Consider the following 13,662-nt stretch of genomic DNA (forward strand, 5'->3'; position numbering starts at 1 on the left):
GCCCCGCGACTCCCGGCCCCGCCGGCCCTGCCAGCCGACCCTGCCGTCCGGCGCCGGGATCGGAGCCGCCGTCTCGCCCGCCCCGCTCGCCAACTCCCGGCAGCCCGTGACCCGGGACAAACTTCTGGTCCAGGCGCGGCCCCGGAGCGGTCACCCTCCCGGAAGCCGGCCGCGAAACCGGGGCCGGGGAGGGAGCGGGCGGGAGGGAGCGGGTGGTACCGCCCGGCCGCCGCTCCCGGCGCGGTGACGCCGCCCCCGCGGCCGCCCCCCGCCCGGCTCCCCCGGAGGCGCCGCGGCCGCCGAGCACCGAGTGCGGGCCGGCGGGGCCGGGCGCTCACGCCCTCTAGCGGGCCGCGGCAGCCGGGCGGCCGTGACGTGGGCGCTCCCTTCAGCCGGCCTGCGGGGCCCCGCCAGTCAGTCGGGGAGCAGGAGCCCCGCGCGCAGCCGGCGCGGGCTCGGCCATCGGCGCGCCGCCGCCCGGGGGCTGGCTCGTCTGCCCGCGCAGAGGCGGCGGGCGGGACGCGCGCGGCCTCGGCCCCGGCCCCGGCCCCGGGCACCGCGGCGCCGGAGGCTCGGGTCCCGAGCCCAGGAAGAAGAACCAAGCCAGCGCAGCCGCCGGCACGGAGGGCGGATTTTGGCTCCGCGGGCGCGCCCTCCGCTCCCTCTCGCAGCCGCGCCAGCTTCAGCGGGGTCGGCGACAGGACAGGGGGACCCTGGCCCCTTGCCCCCCCCGGCCCCGGGAGCCGCCGGAGTTGAGACTTCTGCAACTGTTGGCACTCGGAGCGTCTGGTTCTGGTTTTGGCTGTTCACCCTCTTCTCGCCGCCTTGGAGGCACAGCTCCCGGCCGCCCTCTGCCCTCGCGCCCACCCAGCGCCGCCGGGGAGCGGCCCGGGGCGCACTTGGCACCATGAGCCGACTTGGGACTTGCCTGGCCACTTTGACTGGACTTTTGCTAACTGCGGCGGGGGACTCGTTTTCAGGTAAGCGGGGCCTCGCCTGCAGGGGCCTGGGGCGCGCGGGCCGGAGGGGGCTCTGAACACCGGTAGCTCCGGGGTGGGAGAGCCCGAGCGGCTGACGGCGAGGCCGGGCAGGGGGCGCGGCGGGCTGAGCACAGCGGCTTCCAGCCCCCGGCGCGGGAGCGGGGCTGGCGGGAAGGGTGGGCACCTAGCGCTCGGGCCGGCCGAGCGGAGGAGCCCCGGGGGCTGGCCCAGGAGCCAGGCTCTCATCTCCGCCCCCGCCCCTCCGCGGCCTGGGCGTGTGTCCGCGAGGACGGCGCCACTCGGAGTCCCCGGTCGGCTCCGGGAGCAACAGCGGAAAACTTTGCCTGAAGTTGGGAGCTGCAGCCGCCGGCCGCCGGGCGTGGGCGCTGCGCGGTCCTTTTCGCCGCGAGCGGCTGCCGGGCCGGGTTGCCGTGCCCGCTGCGCCCGCGCGATCGGTGGACCTGGCGGCGGCGATCTCCAGTTCCCTGCCCTCCCGCCTCCGCCCTGCCCGCCGAGGCCGTGACCTCCGCTCGTACTGGCATTCGGAAGGCTGCCCGGGAGAGCCGAGGCGGCGGCCTCGCAGGTTACTGCAGGAGGATCGGGCCCCAGGGTCCGGGCAACCGCGGCTCTGGCCCTCCGGGCTCTTCCTCCGTACCTCTGGCCCCCCGGAGCACCCGGCCAGGGGCAGCGGTCAGCCCGCCCCGCGGCCCGCGGCCGGGGGTGGGCAGGAAAGAGAGTGCGGGGAGGTGCCCGCTGCGCGCCTGCAGTCAGAGCCTGGAGAGCTCCTTGCGGGAGGACGCGTAGCCGGGAGTTGGGGGTCAGGAGGGGCGCGAACCCTGCCTGGTGTTACCTGGAGCACACACGTGGATGGACAGCCAACGCTTGCACACCTGCACACTTGTACACTTTCTCGCGTGTGTGTCAGTTTCATTAAGGTCTACGTAGAATGGTGGAACTGGGCTTTTTTTTCCCTTTTAATATAAAGCCTGTTATTTGGCCTTGAACTTGGGCTGCAAAATAGGTTTCTATGTTTATTCGGGAGGAATGAGTAAGTTGAATTTTTTTTTTTAATTTGATGAGGGAGAATTTCACAGATGGTAAAACACATATTTTAAAACGTTGGAGACTTTTCCGTCTGGCCTTCCGACCAGTGAAAACTTAAATCTTTACTTCCTGGAGTCTGGGGGACACGCAGGCGCAGAGGCCATGCCCCACGTTGATGAGCCCCGGGACCCTTGACCACAGTTGGACTCCAAGGACGCCGAGCGTGGAGTTGGCTGCTTGCTGTATGCTGTCAGTTTCAATACAGAAATACCCTTTCCCGAAGTTTAATATGCCCTTAACTGTCTGGTAATTGCACGTGCGCCAGAGGACTTAACAAAACGATCCACTGCTGTCTGCTATAAAATTGATGCCGATTTTGGCCTGCGTTCTTTTTTACTGGTGAATTATGGAGTAGACTCGCTAGTTTTAGAGCCTTGTAACTCATTAGTGTTAGAAGCCAAGGATGAGGGCCTCAGTGATGGTTTTCTCTTTATTAAGATCCATAGCTCCCTGCCTGGGATTTATTTCAAGTTAAGCTGTGTCAGAAAGCGTTTGGATGGATTTTCAAGAAGTGGGTAAGGGATTGGGGTGGAGATGGGGAACAAATATTTACGTAGCTTATTTAAATGATCAGTTTCTCATCATTAAAAGGAACTTCAGCCTAAGTAGTACTGACCTATGTCCTTGTTAATGCTTATGTAAATTAATAGTCAAACCAAAGAGACTTTGCTTTTACTAAATTTTATCCAGGTTTTTCTTTCAGAGGAAGTACATCATTCTATTTGTTATCCTACCAGTAATTGAACTGTGCCTTCATTTTTTCTTTTTTTCTTTTTTTTAATTTGGAAAGCCAGAGTTAACCTAGTATGGAGGAACTGAAGGGCAGTATCCCAGAGAATGCTTAGAAATGATGAAATTAAAAAAAAAATTGAAGTTGGCAAATTTTGTGTGTGCAGGGATCAGATACATTACAGTGTATCATGGTTTTGCCCTCCACTTTGGGTTTTAGGTGGGAAGTACCTGTGGGAAGCGCTTAATGCTTTGGAAAAGTCAGTTTTTTATTTTTGAAAATTTTTTTATGTTGGGAAAGTTAATTCTGATGTTATGAGTGATACCAACACTTATTTCTCTTTATGAGTCTTCTGGATATTTGGCTGCTGGTCACCTGACATGAGGATCCTTTTAGAGACAGAGGAAGTAGATTGTAAGTGGCTTGAGGGCAAAGTCAGTTATTTTTTCTTCTTGGTTCCCATAAAACACTTACATAGAGCCCTAGACCCAACAGACACTCACATTTGTTGAATAAATGACTGATGTGAATTCTGATCATTTGCAGACATTCAAATTGTACATGAACTGGCTGACACAGCAGGGAGGGAGAGGAAGGACTATCAGGCATTAGACTGGCTTGCATTGTCCCGGCTTTTGAAATTGACATTTTCATCACAGATTCTTCTCAGCCTCAGTGCAACCAGTGGACTGAATCAGGAGGCTTTATGTAATCAGTGGAGAGGTGTTTTTTTTTGTAACCAAAATTTGTACACAAGACACTTTGCTGTTTCCCCTCTTTTGGAATGCATTCACAATTGATGTGATTGCTGATTAATCATTTCTGGAGGGTACTGCACATAATTTAGATGCTAGATATAGGAACTAAACACTTTGGAAGAAAACAGAAAAGATTTAGGTTTTTTTGTTGTTGTTGTTCAGGAGGCCTTTTATTTAAACATTTCATTTTAAACGTCACTTTCCGTTTTTACAATTTCTAAGTTGTTAAGCAAGATATTGGAGGCTCACTTTCTGCCTTCTATCTAGGCTCTGTATGATCATTCAGAAGAACTTTTGCAAAAAAGTATGCAAGTAAGAAGCAAGGCAGAAAGTGAAATCATTTTTGCTTCTGCTTAATACTGTCTTTTCCATAGTGAAGCCAAGTAGCTGGCAAGTCATACTTCTTTGACCCATTTTCTTAAAAGCCAGGTGGTAATATATACTATACAAGGAAGTGTTTGGTTTTATATAATAATGAGATTGATGTGATAAATTCTAGTAAGCAAGCCTTGGTTTGCAGAAATAGAAATACAAACAGATTTCCACTACACTGTTTAGAACAGATTAAACCTTAATATAATTTTGTGAGTTTGAAACTCTCCTGAAGAAATGTATTCTTTAAAATACTCTTTTAAGGACAGTTGGGGGGGAAACAGCTGAAATCTGAATGGAGTCTGTAGTTGAATTAGTAGAATTGTACCAACATTTAGTTTCTTCATTTTGAATAATTTGAGTAGTTAAGTCAGATGGAGAAGGCAATGGCACCCCACTCCAGTACTCTTGCCTGGAAAATCTTATGGACGGAGGAGCCTGGTGGGCTGCAGTCCATGGGGTCACTAAGAGTGGGACACGACTGAGCGACTTCACTTTCACTTTTCACTTTCATGCATTGGAGAAGGAAATGGCAACCCACTCCAGTGTTCTTGCCTGGAGAATCCCAGAGACCGGGGAGCCTGGTGGGCTGCCGTCTATGGGGTCGCATAGAGTCCGACACAACTGAAGCAGCTTAGCAGAAGCAGCAGCAGTTAAGTCAGATGTCCACACAGGGGAAGGTGGGAGAAACATGTACTTGAAATCTTTGTACTATTTTTGCAACTTTTCTATAAGTTGAAAGTCATTTCAAAATATAAGATTTTACAGTACCCTTTACAGAGACTGTGAATAGATTTGTTAAGCAGTTTGTTTTATTTTTTCTTTTTCGGATAACTAGAGTCATGACATTTTACATTTTTCTGTTGCTTCAATGAGATTGATAATGGATGTGATGCAATGATTGTAAATTTAAATCACTGCGTGTGAAAGAGATATGCCAAGAAATCACTGTACATTTTTAGTGTTATGTGGATGTAAAGAAGTATTGCTTGAGCTTAATCAATTGTTCTTATCTGCAAAATCACAGGTTTTAGTCTCTGATGTTTTCAAAGGGTTGGTTCACAAATTTTCAGTAGAAAAGTTACTTGCATATATTGATATATAGATAAGCGTGTATATAATTTGCGTAATTCTAAATGAACTTTCCCTAATGAGCAAGTAATCTGAATTATATCTTCAGATGATATAAAACCGTGTATGAATGAAACACAGCCTTTTGTTTTGGGAAAAGTTGATTTTTGAATTTAGGTATTTCTCTGACAATTCTATGGAAGTCGGTAGCTTTATTTAAAAATTTCATAGTTTCGTAACAATTGTACATTCTAGGAATTGATAGGCTGTATGTATCTGTTTCAGTAGAGGCACTGTTTGGGGTTAAGTAGTGTTTTTCTCAGTTTTTGTTTTAGGTTTAGTTTTCTAGAATGAGTGTGTCTAACCTGAATATCCTAAGATATAGTTTTCAGTTAGGGGACAGGCATTTTAATAAGTACTTACATACTTTTTCAACAGTATAACATTTCTTAAGGCAGTGTCTACCGTGCTTTGTAATTCTAGGAGTCTTCTCTTTGAAAACCAACTTTCCCACAAACTTTTCTCAGGCTTCTTCTTATCTTTAGGACTACAGCGTGTTAATCGGCTTCTTTTGTAAGTGAGAGAAGGTTTCATTACTTATGTTTTTCAAACTCATTAGTGAAAAGTTTAAGGAGGATGCACAATAACACAGACCTCCCATCGTAAGAGGATGCTGTTTCTCCAGTTCCTAAAATACTGCAGTGGTTTAGCATTTAGTCTGATCAGAAAGACTGCTTTTACTCTGTTGCTCTGAAAAAGAACTCAGCGGAGGAAAACAGTAGGTAGGGCTGGTGTTAGGTGGGAGGCAGGAAAGTTTTAGTCATCACCTCCATAGCCTGTGGCCCCCTGCCTTCCAGGGCCAGCTGGCAAGGTCAGGATCTGATGAAGAGGTGGGAACGTGGGGAGGGAAAGAGAAGAACACAGGCCGAGGAGGGTGGGGGGTTGTGTGTGCTCACGTGTAGGAACACAGGTGTGCAGATCTTGTTAGGATCGTGTGCAGGTTAAGGATCCAGAGAGGATCAAGTGTGCAGGAAGATCGGGCTGATGTCCTACACCTGGGTGGCTTTAGGTTGCCTGGGGGGTGGGGCGTGGGAGTGTCGCGCCAGCGCTTCCGCTGAGCTGTGTTTATACCCATGCTGCTCAAAACCAAGTGTGCTCGAGGGTCACCAGGAGCGGTCCTTCCCAATCTTGGTCTCTATGGCCGGCCGTGGTGATTCTTTTGTCCAGGCCCCCAGAGCATCCACAGGTGATCCTGGCCACCTTTTGAAAAACATTATTCTAAAAGAGTCATCCTTGGATGAACAGCCTCAGCATCACTCAGGAACAGGTAGACAGGTAGACTCCTGGCCCCACCCAGAGGGATAAAAATCTGAAAGTCCAGGGTGGGGCTGGAGGCATGGGGACAGCAGTAGATGCTAGAACTAACCCTCCAGGTGCTTGGGATGCTGGACAGAGCGTGAGTTCTGAAAGGCCTGGGATTCTCAGCCTGCACTTTTCAGCCTCCCTTGACAAGACCAGAAAGTACCAGAGATGCAACTGAAACTCACATCCATGCACTTAGTAACCCCCACCCCCACTGTGAACACAGCCCAAATTACGAAACAGGCTGATGTGATGGTGTTGTGACTCTCAGTCTCTTAGCGCGACATTTCAAATAATGTTCTTATCTGCAGAAGATATTGGATCCAGCCAGTTGTAAAATGACAATGAAAAAAAATTTCCTTTAATTTTACTTACCGCAATGTAAAGTTTTAATTAAATTTTGCAGTCACTGAAAATTAGCCACTGGAAATTTCTGTGGGTTGACACTGTGTTTCAAAGATATTTGTTGACTTGTGATAATAAGCACATAGCCCAGTGCACCTATTAAAATGATACTTTCTATTCAAAGTGGATATTGAGCATTACTGCTGGGAAAGCCCCTTTAGGGGATTGCAGAAGGCATTGGGGGTGGTCATGGGCAAAGATCAGAAGGATACAGTTACAGTACTTTGGAAAGTTGTCCAATTATTTAAAGTTTCAAAATCTGCTGAAATAGAAAGAAACAAGGAATTTCTTAGGCAAGAATGAGGAATTAATGTGCATAAAATTTGGAATTTTAATATGGGAATGTGACACTTTGCCTTTGGAAATGAACTTCATTTCCAAATAGAAGAGAAGAGCTTTTTAATATAGATCTTTGTAAAGTACTGATAATGTACTCTTATGAGTCTCCTAAGATAGCACCTCGTTTTTCTATTTTCCGCCAAAGACCATCCCTGCTTCTCTATCCTTAAACACTCCAGGTAAACAAAATGGATTGTGATGTCATTTAACGGATTTATCTTGAAACGTTGTCAGCAAACTTTCAGAGAATACGTGGCGGGCAGAGTGCTTTCCATACGGCAGGCAGGCCTCCAGCTCCCTACTCCTCTGGCCGCTGTCCCCAGCCCATCAGCAGGTGTAGCTGCCCAGTGGGTGTGTAGGCAGGGGTATCACCTAGCCTCACCCGCACAGCTCCCTGCATGCATCCACTGAGAGCTGAAGGAAGGCAAGGTTTGGAGGGAGCCTGCATCTGCTGTGATGACTCGTTCACATCAAATGAAATTCTTCAGTGGAAGTTGCTGCTTTACTTGTAATTCACTTTGTTTTAGTTCAAAACTGACCCCAGGACAACTTCAGACTCTGTGGTGATTATTTCTCCTTTGTTCCTCTTTTTGGTTGTATCCTGTGTGAGTATTCAGTGGTGTCTGACTCTTTTCGGCCCCATGGACTATAGCCCACCAGGCTCCTCTGTCCTTGGGGTTTTCCAGACAAGACTACTGGAGTGGGTCGCCATTCCCTTCTCCATGGCTGTATCCTAAGTGGCCGCTGTTCTGTGTATAGCAGTGGCACTGGGAGAAATAGATTATCTGGCAGCTATCTAAGAGTTCAGGGTAACTTACGGAACTTTCTCCATCAAGTCTTTCGGTAATCGACCAGAAAAGTGGCCACGTGCAGATGTGTGACATAGATATGAAGAGCGTGGGCACCTCGCTTCTGTCTGCAGGAGACTCCTTTCCCAACATTGCTGGTTCAGGTATATAATGCAGGCAGTCATTAAACTTTGCATGGATACCTCATAGCCTGCCAGGCTCCTCTGTCCATGGGATTTCCTAGGCAAGAATACTAGAGTGTTACCTGAGTTAGTCCATTTTTCTGCTTAAAACTGAGAAGAATCCCGAGTCCTTAAAACTTTTTCTGTGATGTGAAAGGTTTGGGCCCTGAATTGGAGGCAGAGGGATGGTGGAGGATCAGATGGAAGGATCTTACTTACTTTCACGCTGGGGCTGCAAGGGAGGGAAACTGTTATGGTCAAGAATCCAGGACCTGCAGCTGAGAGAGAATGAGGGTCAAGTTGTCAGAGGCTTGTGAAAACAGAGTTTTTAGACTCTCCCTTGAAGGAGGGAGCTAGCATTTAACAGAATGATTTATTTAAAAATACAACAGCTAGGCAGAAGCAAAGCATGTGGTTTGTATGGGCCTCAGAACAGAAACACTTAGAGAGCATCCGTTTGTTTTCAGATGGTTGAGTATTCCCTTTCATCTCTTTCCTATTCAATATGCAGAAAGCAGATTTATTGCAGACAGTGAGAATATGTTTTAGTTTGAGTTACCATGGAAGGCAGAGGCCTGGTACTTCTCCCTGATTCTAGTGGTGGAATCACAACAGGGTCTAACATGGGCTTCTGACTGTGGATGGGATGCGGAGGCGCTGGATCACACCCTTCCTGCAGTCCATTCTGAGGGTTTCTGTTTGATCTGTCTTCTCTGGTGTAGTCTGAGATGTTTTAAATAATGTTAAAACCACAAGTTTGAAGTTGCCTCATTGTGATATTCTCCCTAGATACAAATATAAAGTTGTCTAAAGCATTTCTTTTAAAATAAATACTCATAATGTATAGAATCAAGTTACAGTGTTTTGCATTTAGTAATCACATAATCTATTTATGCAGTTCTTGGGGTTGTCATGGCAAGTATACTGGGGTGGTTTGCCATCTCTTTGGATCCTCTAGTGGATCACGTTTTCTCAGAACTTTCCACTAAGACCCATGCTTCTTGGGTGGCCCTACACAGCATGGCTCAAAGCATTATTGAGTTACACAGCCCCCTTTGCCATGACAAAGGGGTTACCTGATGCCAAGAGTGGACTCATTGGAAAAGATCCTGATGCTGGGAAAGACTGAAGGCAGAAGGAGAGTAGGGCGACAGACGATGAGATGGCTGGATGACAAAACCGATGCAATGAACATGAACTTGGGCAAACTCTGGGAGATGGTGAGAGACAGGGAGGCCTGGCGTGCTGCAGTCTATGGGGTCACAGAGTCGGACATAAGTGGGCGACTGTACAACAACAATCACATAGTAAATTAATAAACTCAACAAATATTTTGGAATGAGTGAATGATTGAATAAAGTTCTCTTAGGGAAGAGAAAACACAAATTACTTCTGCTTACTGCTGATTTTTTTTCCTATGAAGTTTGATTTTTTAAAAGCATTTGTAGTAATCTTAACAGTATGCTCAGGTGGTGGGTTTGGTGCTTGATACCCTTAGAAATTAATAGGCACATAGAGATTCAGTTGCTAAATTTAAAGGAAAAAGGTTACCTTTTGTTAATTAAATGTGTAAAAATGAGCCTATAATTTTTATCATATGTAATAAAAATTTATAAATCAGTTAGTGCCATAAAGTAGAATTTTGGTATTATACTGATCTCTAAGAAAGAAAAAAGAAATTCACTATGTGGTAGATAAGCATGATTTGATTTTAGTTTCTGGTGTATTAAAAGAACCGTGTATCACCAGGAAGAAGCTGCCATGACAGGGAGTAATAGATATCATCTCCTGCTTTATTTCTGATATAGAGTGAAATTGATTACACCTGCTCAGAGCTCAGCCCTCGCATTCCCATTGCTCGTCTGCGGTACAGCAGGCAGGCTCTCCTTGCTTCTTCATTCACTGTGGCGTATTCTCAAGTGAGGAAACTTAATAAAAAGAGGCTGCTTTGACAACAGTCCCGTGACCTGTGTTCTCCACTGCCTTGACTTTTCGCATCCAGGCATCTGAACGTGGTGTGATGTCTCCCCAACCGTCACTCGTTGGCACATGTCCCGTGTGTATGTTATGGGGATCCTTGCCGTGTTGTCTCTGCTTGTCAGTGACCATTTCTTCCTGTTCGGGTGGCTTTTTAGAGAGCCCCTCCCTTTTGTTTCCAGCCCCTGTGGGGAGCTTGCTGAGAGGCCTGTGTTGCTGACCCTCGGAAAGTTTGGAGTGGGGTCTGGCCAGTCCCAGTGGGGCTCGGATCAGTAGAGGGTGTTGTTAATTAAATGGCCTGATGTCGGCTATGGGGTCCTGGAGGGGAGGAAAGAGGGCAGAGACCGCCCCCCCAGCAGATCAGGTGTTCCTGATTTTGAAATCTCTTTCTACCACTGAACAGCAGTGTGGCCTTGGACATGGTATTTGATTTTTGAGTCTCAGTTTTGTTTTTTGGAAAAACACTTTGTAGTATTATGGTGAAGACTAAACAAGCAGACCAGCTGTATGAGGTTGGGAGGCACCCACATCCCTTGGGTATAACCACATAAGCTCCCTACTTTTATGTCAGAAAGCCTTGTATATTGACAATTTCATATGGTTCAAACTTCTCTGGGTCCAGGACTTTGGTATTTGAGTGTCCTGGGGGCTCAATGGGTGATGTGTTTGTAGAAGTGCTAAAAAAATATGTATGTTATAAACATAAGGCCAGTATTATATTTTAAAAGAAAGACACCCTGAGAATCACAAAATGACCCCTCAGAATTGGCACCATGAAAAGCCAGGACTGCTCAGTTCCAGAAGGCAGTTCTGGACACCTGCATTGGATTCACCCAAAGCTCTTCTTAAAAAAATAACAACAAAGATTCCTGGCCCTGCATGGGTACTGAGTCACAGCCTCTGGAAGGGGCCACCGAAACTGGTAAAGAAACACCCGGACCCCGAGATCTTCATACTCGCTAAAGTTGAAAGAGTACCAGCAGGACATTAGCAGGGACTCAGAGACCCTGCCCTTTGGAAAATTTATCACGTCTTTTCTGACTAGTGTTCAGAAAGCGTCTGCGGATCGTGACATGAAGTTTCACGTACCATACTGTAATTGACTGGAGACTGTTTCTCTTAGGAAGCAGAGGCCTTCTGGTGTCGGCAGAGACAATGATTTCTGAACCAAGCTGCTTTGTAGTCGTCTTTCAGAGCTTCCCTGGTGGCTCAGCGGTAAAGAACCTGCCTGTCAATACAGCAGATGCAAGTTCGATCCCTGGGTCCAGAAGATTCCCTGGAGAAGGAAATGGCAACCCACTCTGGTATTCTTGCCTGGAGAATCCCATGGACAGAGGAACCTGACGGGCTACTGTCATGGGGTTCGAGAAGAGTCAGACACGACTTAGTGGCTAACACAACAGCAACAACCCATCTTTCAATCTGATGAACTCCAGTAAATGTGACATCAGTCTGGAATTTTTAGGGTATAATAAGAGAATAAAGATATTTCAGAGAATCAGAACACAGATCATTTTCGATCTCTATATTCGCAGCTGTGAGCCAAAACTTGAGATGACTCATTCAGAGACGGTAACAAGACACGATGATACTGGAGAGATAATTTTCCAGCACTTATTTCTGTCTGATGTTCATTGAAACATGGACACTGGAGAATAATTGGCCTTAGGGGTCCCCTGAGCAGGGACCAAAAGCGTGACATTTTTATTGCAATAGTTCCTAAAAGACGACCTAACCTCAAGCATGGGCAGCCCCTCTATTAGAGCGCTTGAAATTTCCACCAGCTCATCATTTCGACCAAGGAGGAAAGGTGCTTGTTGAAATGTCATCTCTGGGAGCAGTGGCTCATTAAGTCATCTCAAGTATGACATCCCCAACTCGCTGTCACCTCCCTAAGTTGACATCCTTAGATGTCAGATCTCTCACTTCTAAAATGAAGATGTTTGATTCAAGAATCTATAGGTTCTCGCCAAATACTTAGAAAGCCTGAGGACTGTTACCTGAGTTCACTTGAGTTTGTCAGGTAGCATGGTGTAAAGGAATGAGACCTGCATCCGTAGGTCGTTTTTGATAGAGGAGGATAGGAGAAATGTCTCGAACAGTGGATCAATCTGAGATGCTGCCTCATACAGCAGGAAGGTGCTTGTTACAAGAAAGTGGGTATAGCAGGCATGCTGGAAGGATTTTAGGTGCTTCCTATGATTGTTCAGCTTTTGTTTCTTCCTGCCTCTGCTCAACTATGCACAGATAAAACCCACTTTTTTCCCCCTCGATATTTGGGGAAGAAGCTGCCAGCCATAGCAGCCACCCAAGTCTGCCGCAACTACACCATTTAGGCTGATATTTTTTGTTTAACTCTTGGCACCGTGGGTAGGCCTTATTTCAGGGATTTATACTGGGCACTTATTGTGTGCTGGGTACCATGCTGTTTGTTGTCGTTCAGTCGCTTGTCGGGTCCCACTTTTCACGACCCTGTGGACTGTAGCCTGCCAGGCTCCTCTGTCCATGAGATTTCAGGCAAGAACACTGAAGTGGGTGGCCATCTCCTTCTCTAGGGAATCTTTCTGATGCAGGGACTGAACTTGTGTCTGCTGCTTTGCAGGTGGATTCTTTACCACTGAGCCGTCAGGGAAGCCTGGGTACCATGCCAAGAAGGTATGGTATTCTCAAAACTGTCCATGCTCAGTAGCTCATCAGAGCTTAGCTGAGATCATTGCTGGGAGCTTTGGTGGGTAAAGCTATCTCTGTTCCTAACAAAGCCAGGCCCCCTGAGCAAGGGCTGTGTGCACTGTCTTCTCTCTCCTCTCCCCACCCCTCCCTGTGCACACAGATGAGTGTGTGATAAGCTGCTTCAGCCACACAGAAAAATCAGGTTGTCTTTTCCTGATTTATGCCTCGATGCTATCCACCTGTACTGAGGTGTGCTCCATGCAAAAGCATTCCAGGTGGAGTGTTGGGTCTGTTAGGAAGGTGCTGAGTGTTTTATTATGTGATGTAGAGTCTTTAGATTTGGAGGAGGGCATGGCAACTCACACCAGTATTCTTGCCTGAAGAATCCCCATGGACAGAGGAGCCTGGTGGGCTACAGTCCTTGGGGTCGCAAAGAGTTGGACACGACTGGGCGACTAAACAAGCACAGCACAGAATCTTTAGAATGACCCTCTGGGGAGCTGTCCTGGGTCTCACTTCCAGGAAAAGGTGTGACTTCCCTTATGAACGTACTTTCTTCTTGTGGGCAAGGCGAATTGTATAACCCATCAAGTTTTCCTCTCTATGTTGGCTGTTTGGATGCCAGATTCAGATGTGTGGGCTGAAGGAGTTAGAACTTTTTTGAACAGAAAGCCTCAGCCAAACTGGACTTCATCAAACAGGATTTGTTGGCTTGTGCAAAGAGAAGGCTGTGGGTGGCCCAGTTGGTCCTGGTGGCTTGAGCCTTTCTCTCTAAGCATCTTTGCTGGGTGTTTCTAAGGAGTTACAGGCTGAATCCTCCAGCCCCAAGCCCCAGGGAAAGAGATAGTCCCTCCTCCAGCAGCACAGACCACGCCTCCCTGTGGTTCATGGAGTCAGCTCACATCACCTGTTCCCACTTTAACC

The 13,662-nt window shown here is 47.7% G+C and overlaps 1 protein-coding gene across 4 annotated transcripts in view; it reads left to right on the forward strand.

Annotated features, from left to right (window-relative positions):
* Positions 1-751: 751 nt before the first annotated feature.
* The window catches only part of PTPRM (protein tyrosine phosphatase receptor type M), a 660,428-nt gene continuing 647,517 nt past the window's right edge, over positions 752-13,662 (forward strand). For all 4 annotated transcript variants that reach the window (XM_070361479.1, XM_070361481.1, XM_070361480.1 and 1 more), the window contains exon 1: positions 752-980. In XM_070361479.1, the coding sequence (XP_070217580.1) occupies positions 908-980 (73 nt within the window). In that variant the 5' untranslated portion in view covers positions 752-907. The remainder of the gene's footprint in view (positions 981-13,662) is intronic.

The sequence above is a fragment of the Bos mutus genome, chromosome 24, assembly GCF_027580195.1.
Source record: "Bos mutus isolate GX-2022 chromosome 24, NWIPB_WYAK_1.1, whole genome shotgun sequence".
Classification (NCBI taxonomy): domain Eukaryota; kingdom Metazoa; phylum Chordata; class Mammalia; order Artiodactyla; family Bovidae; genus Bos; species Bos mutus.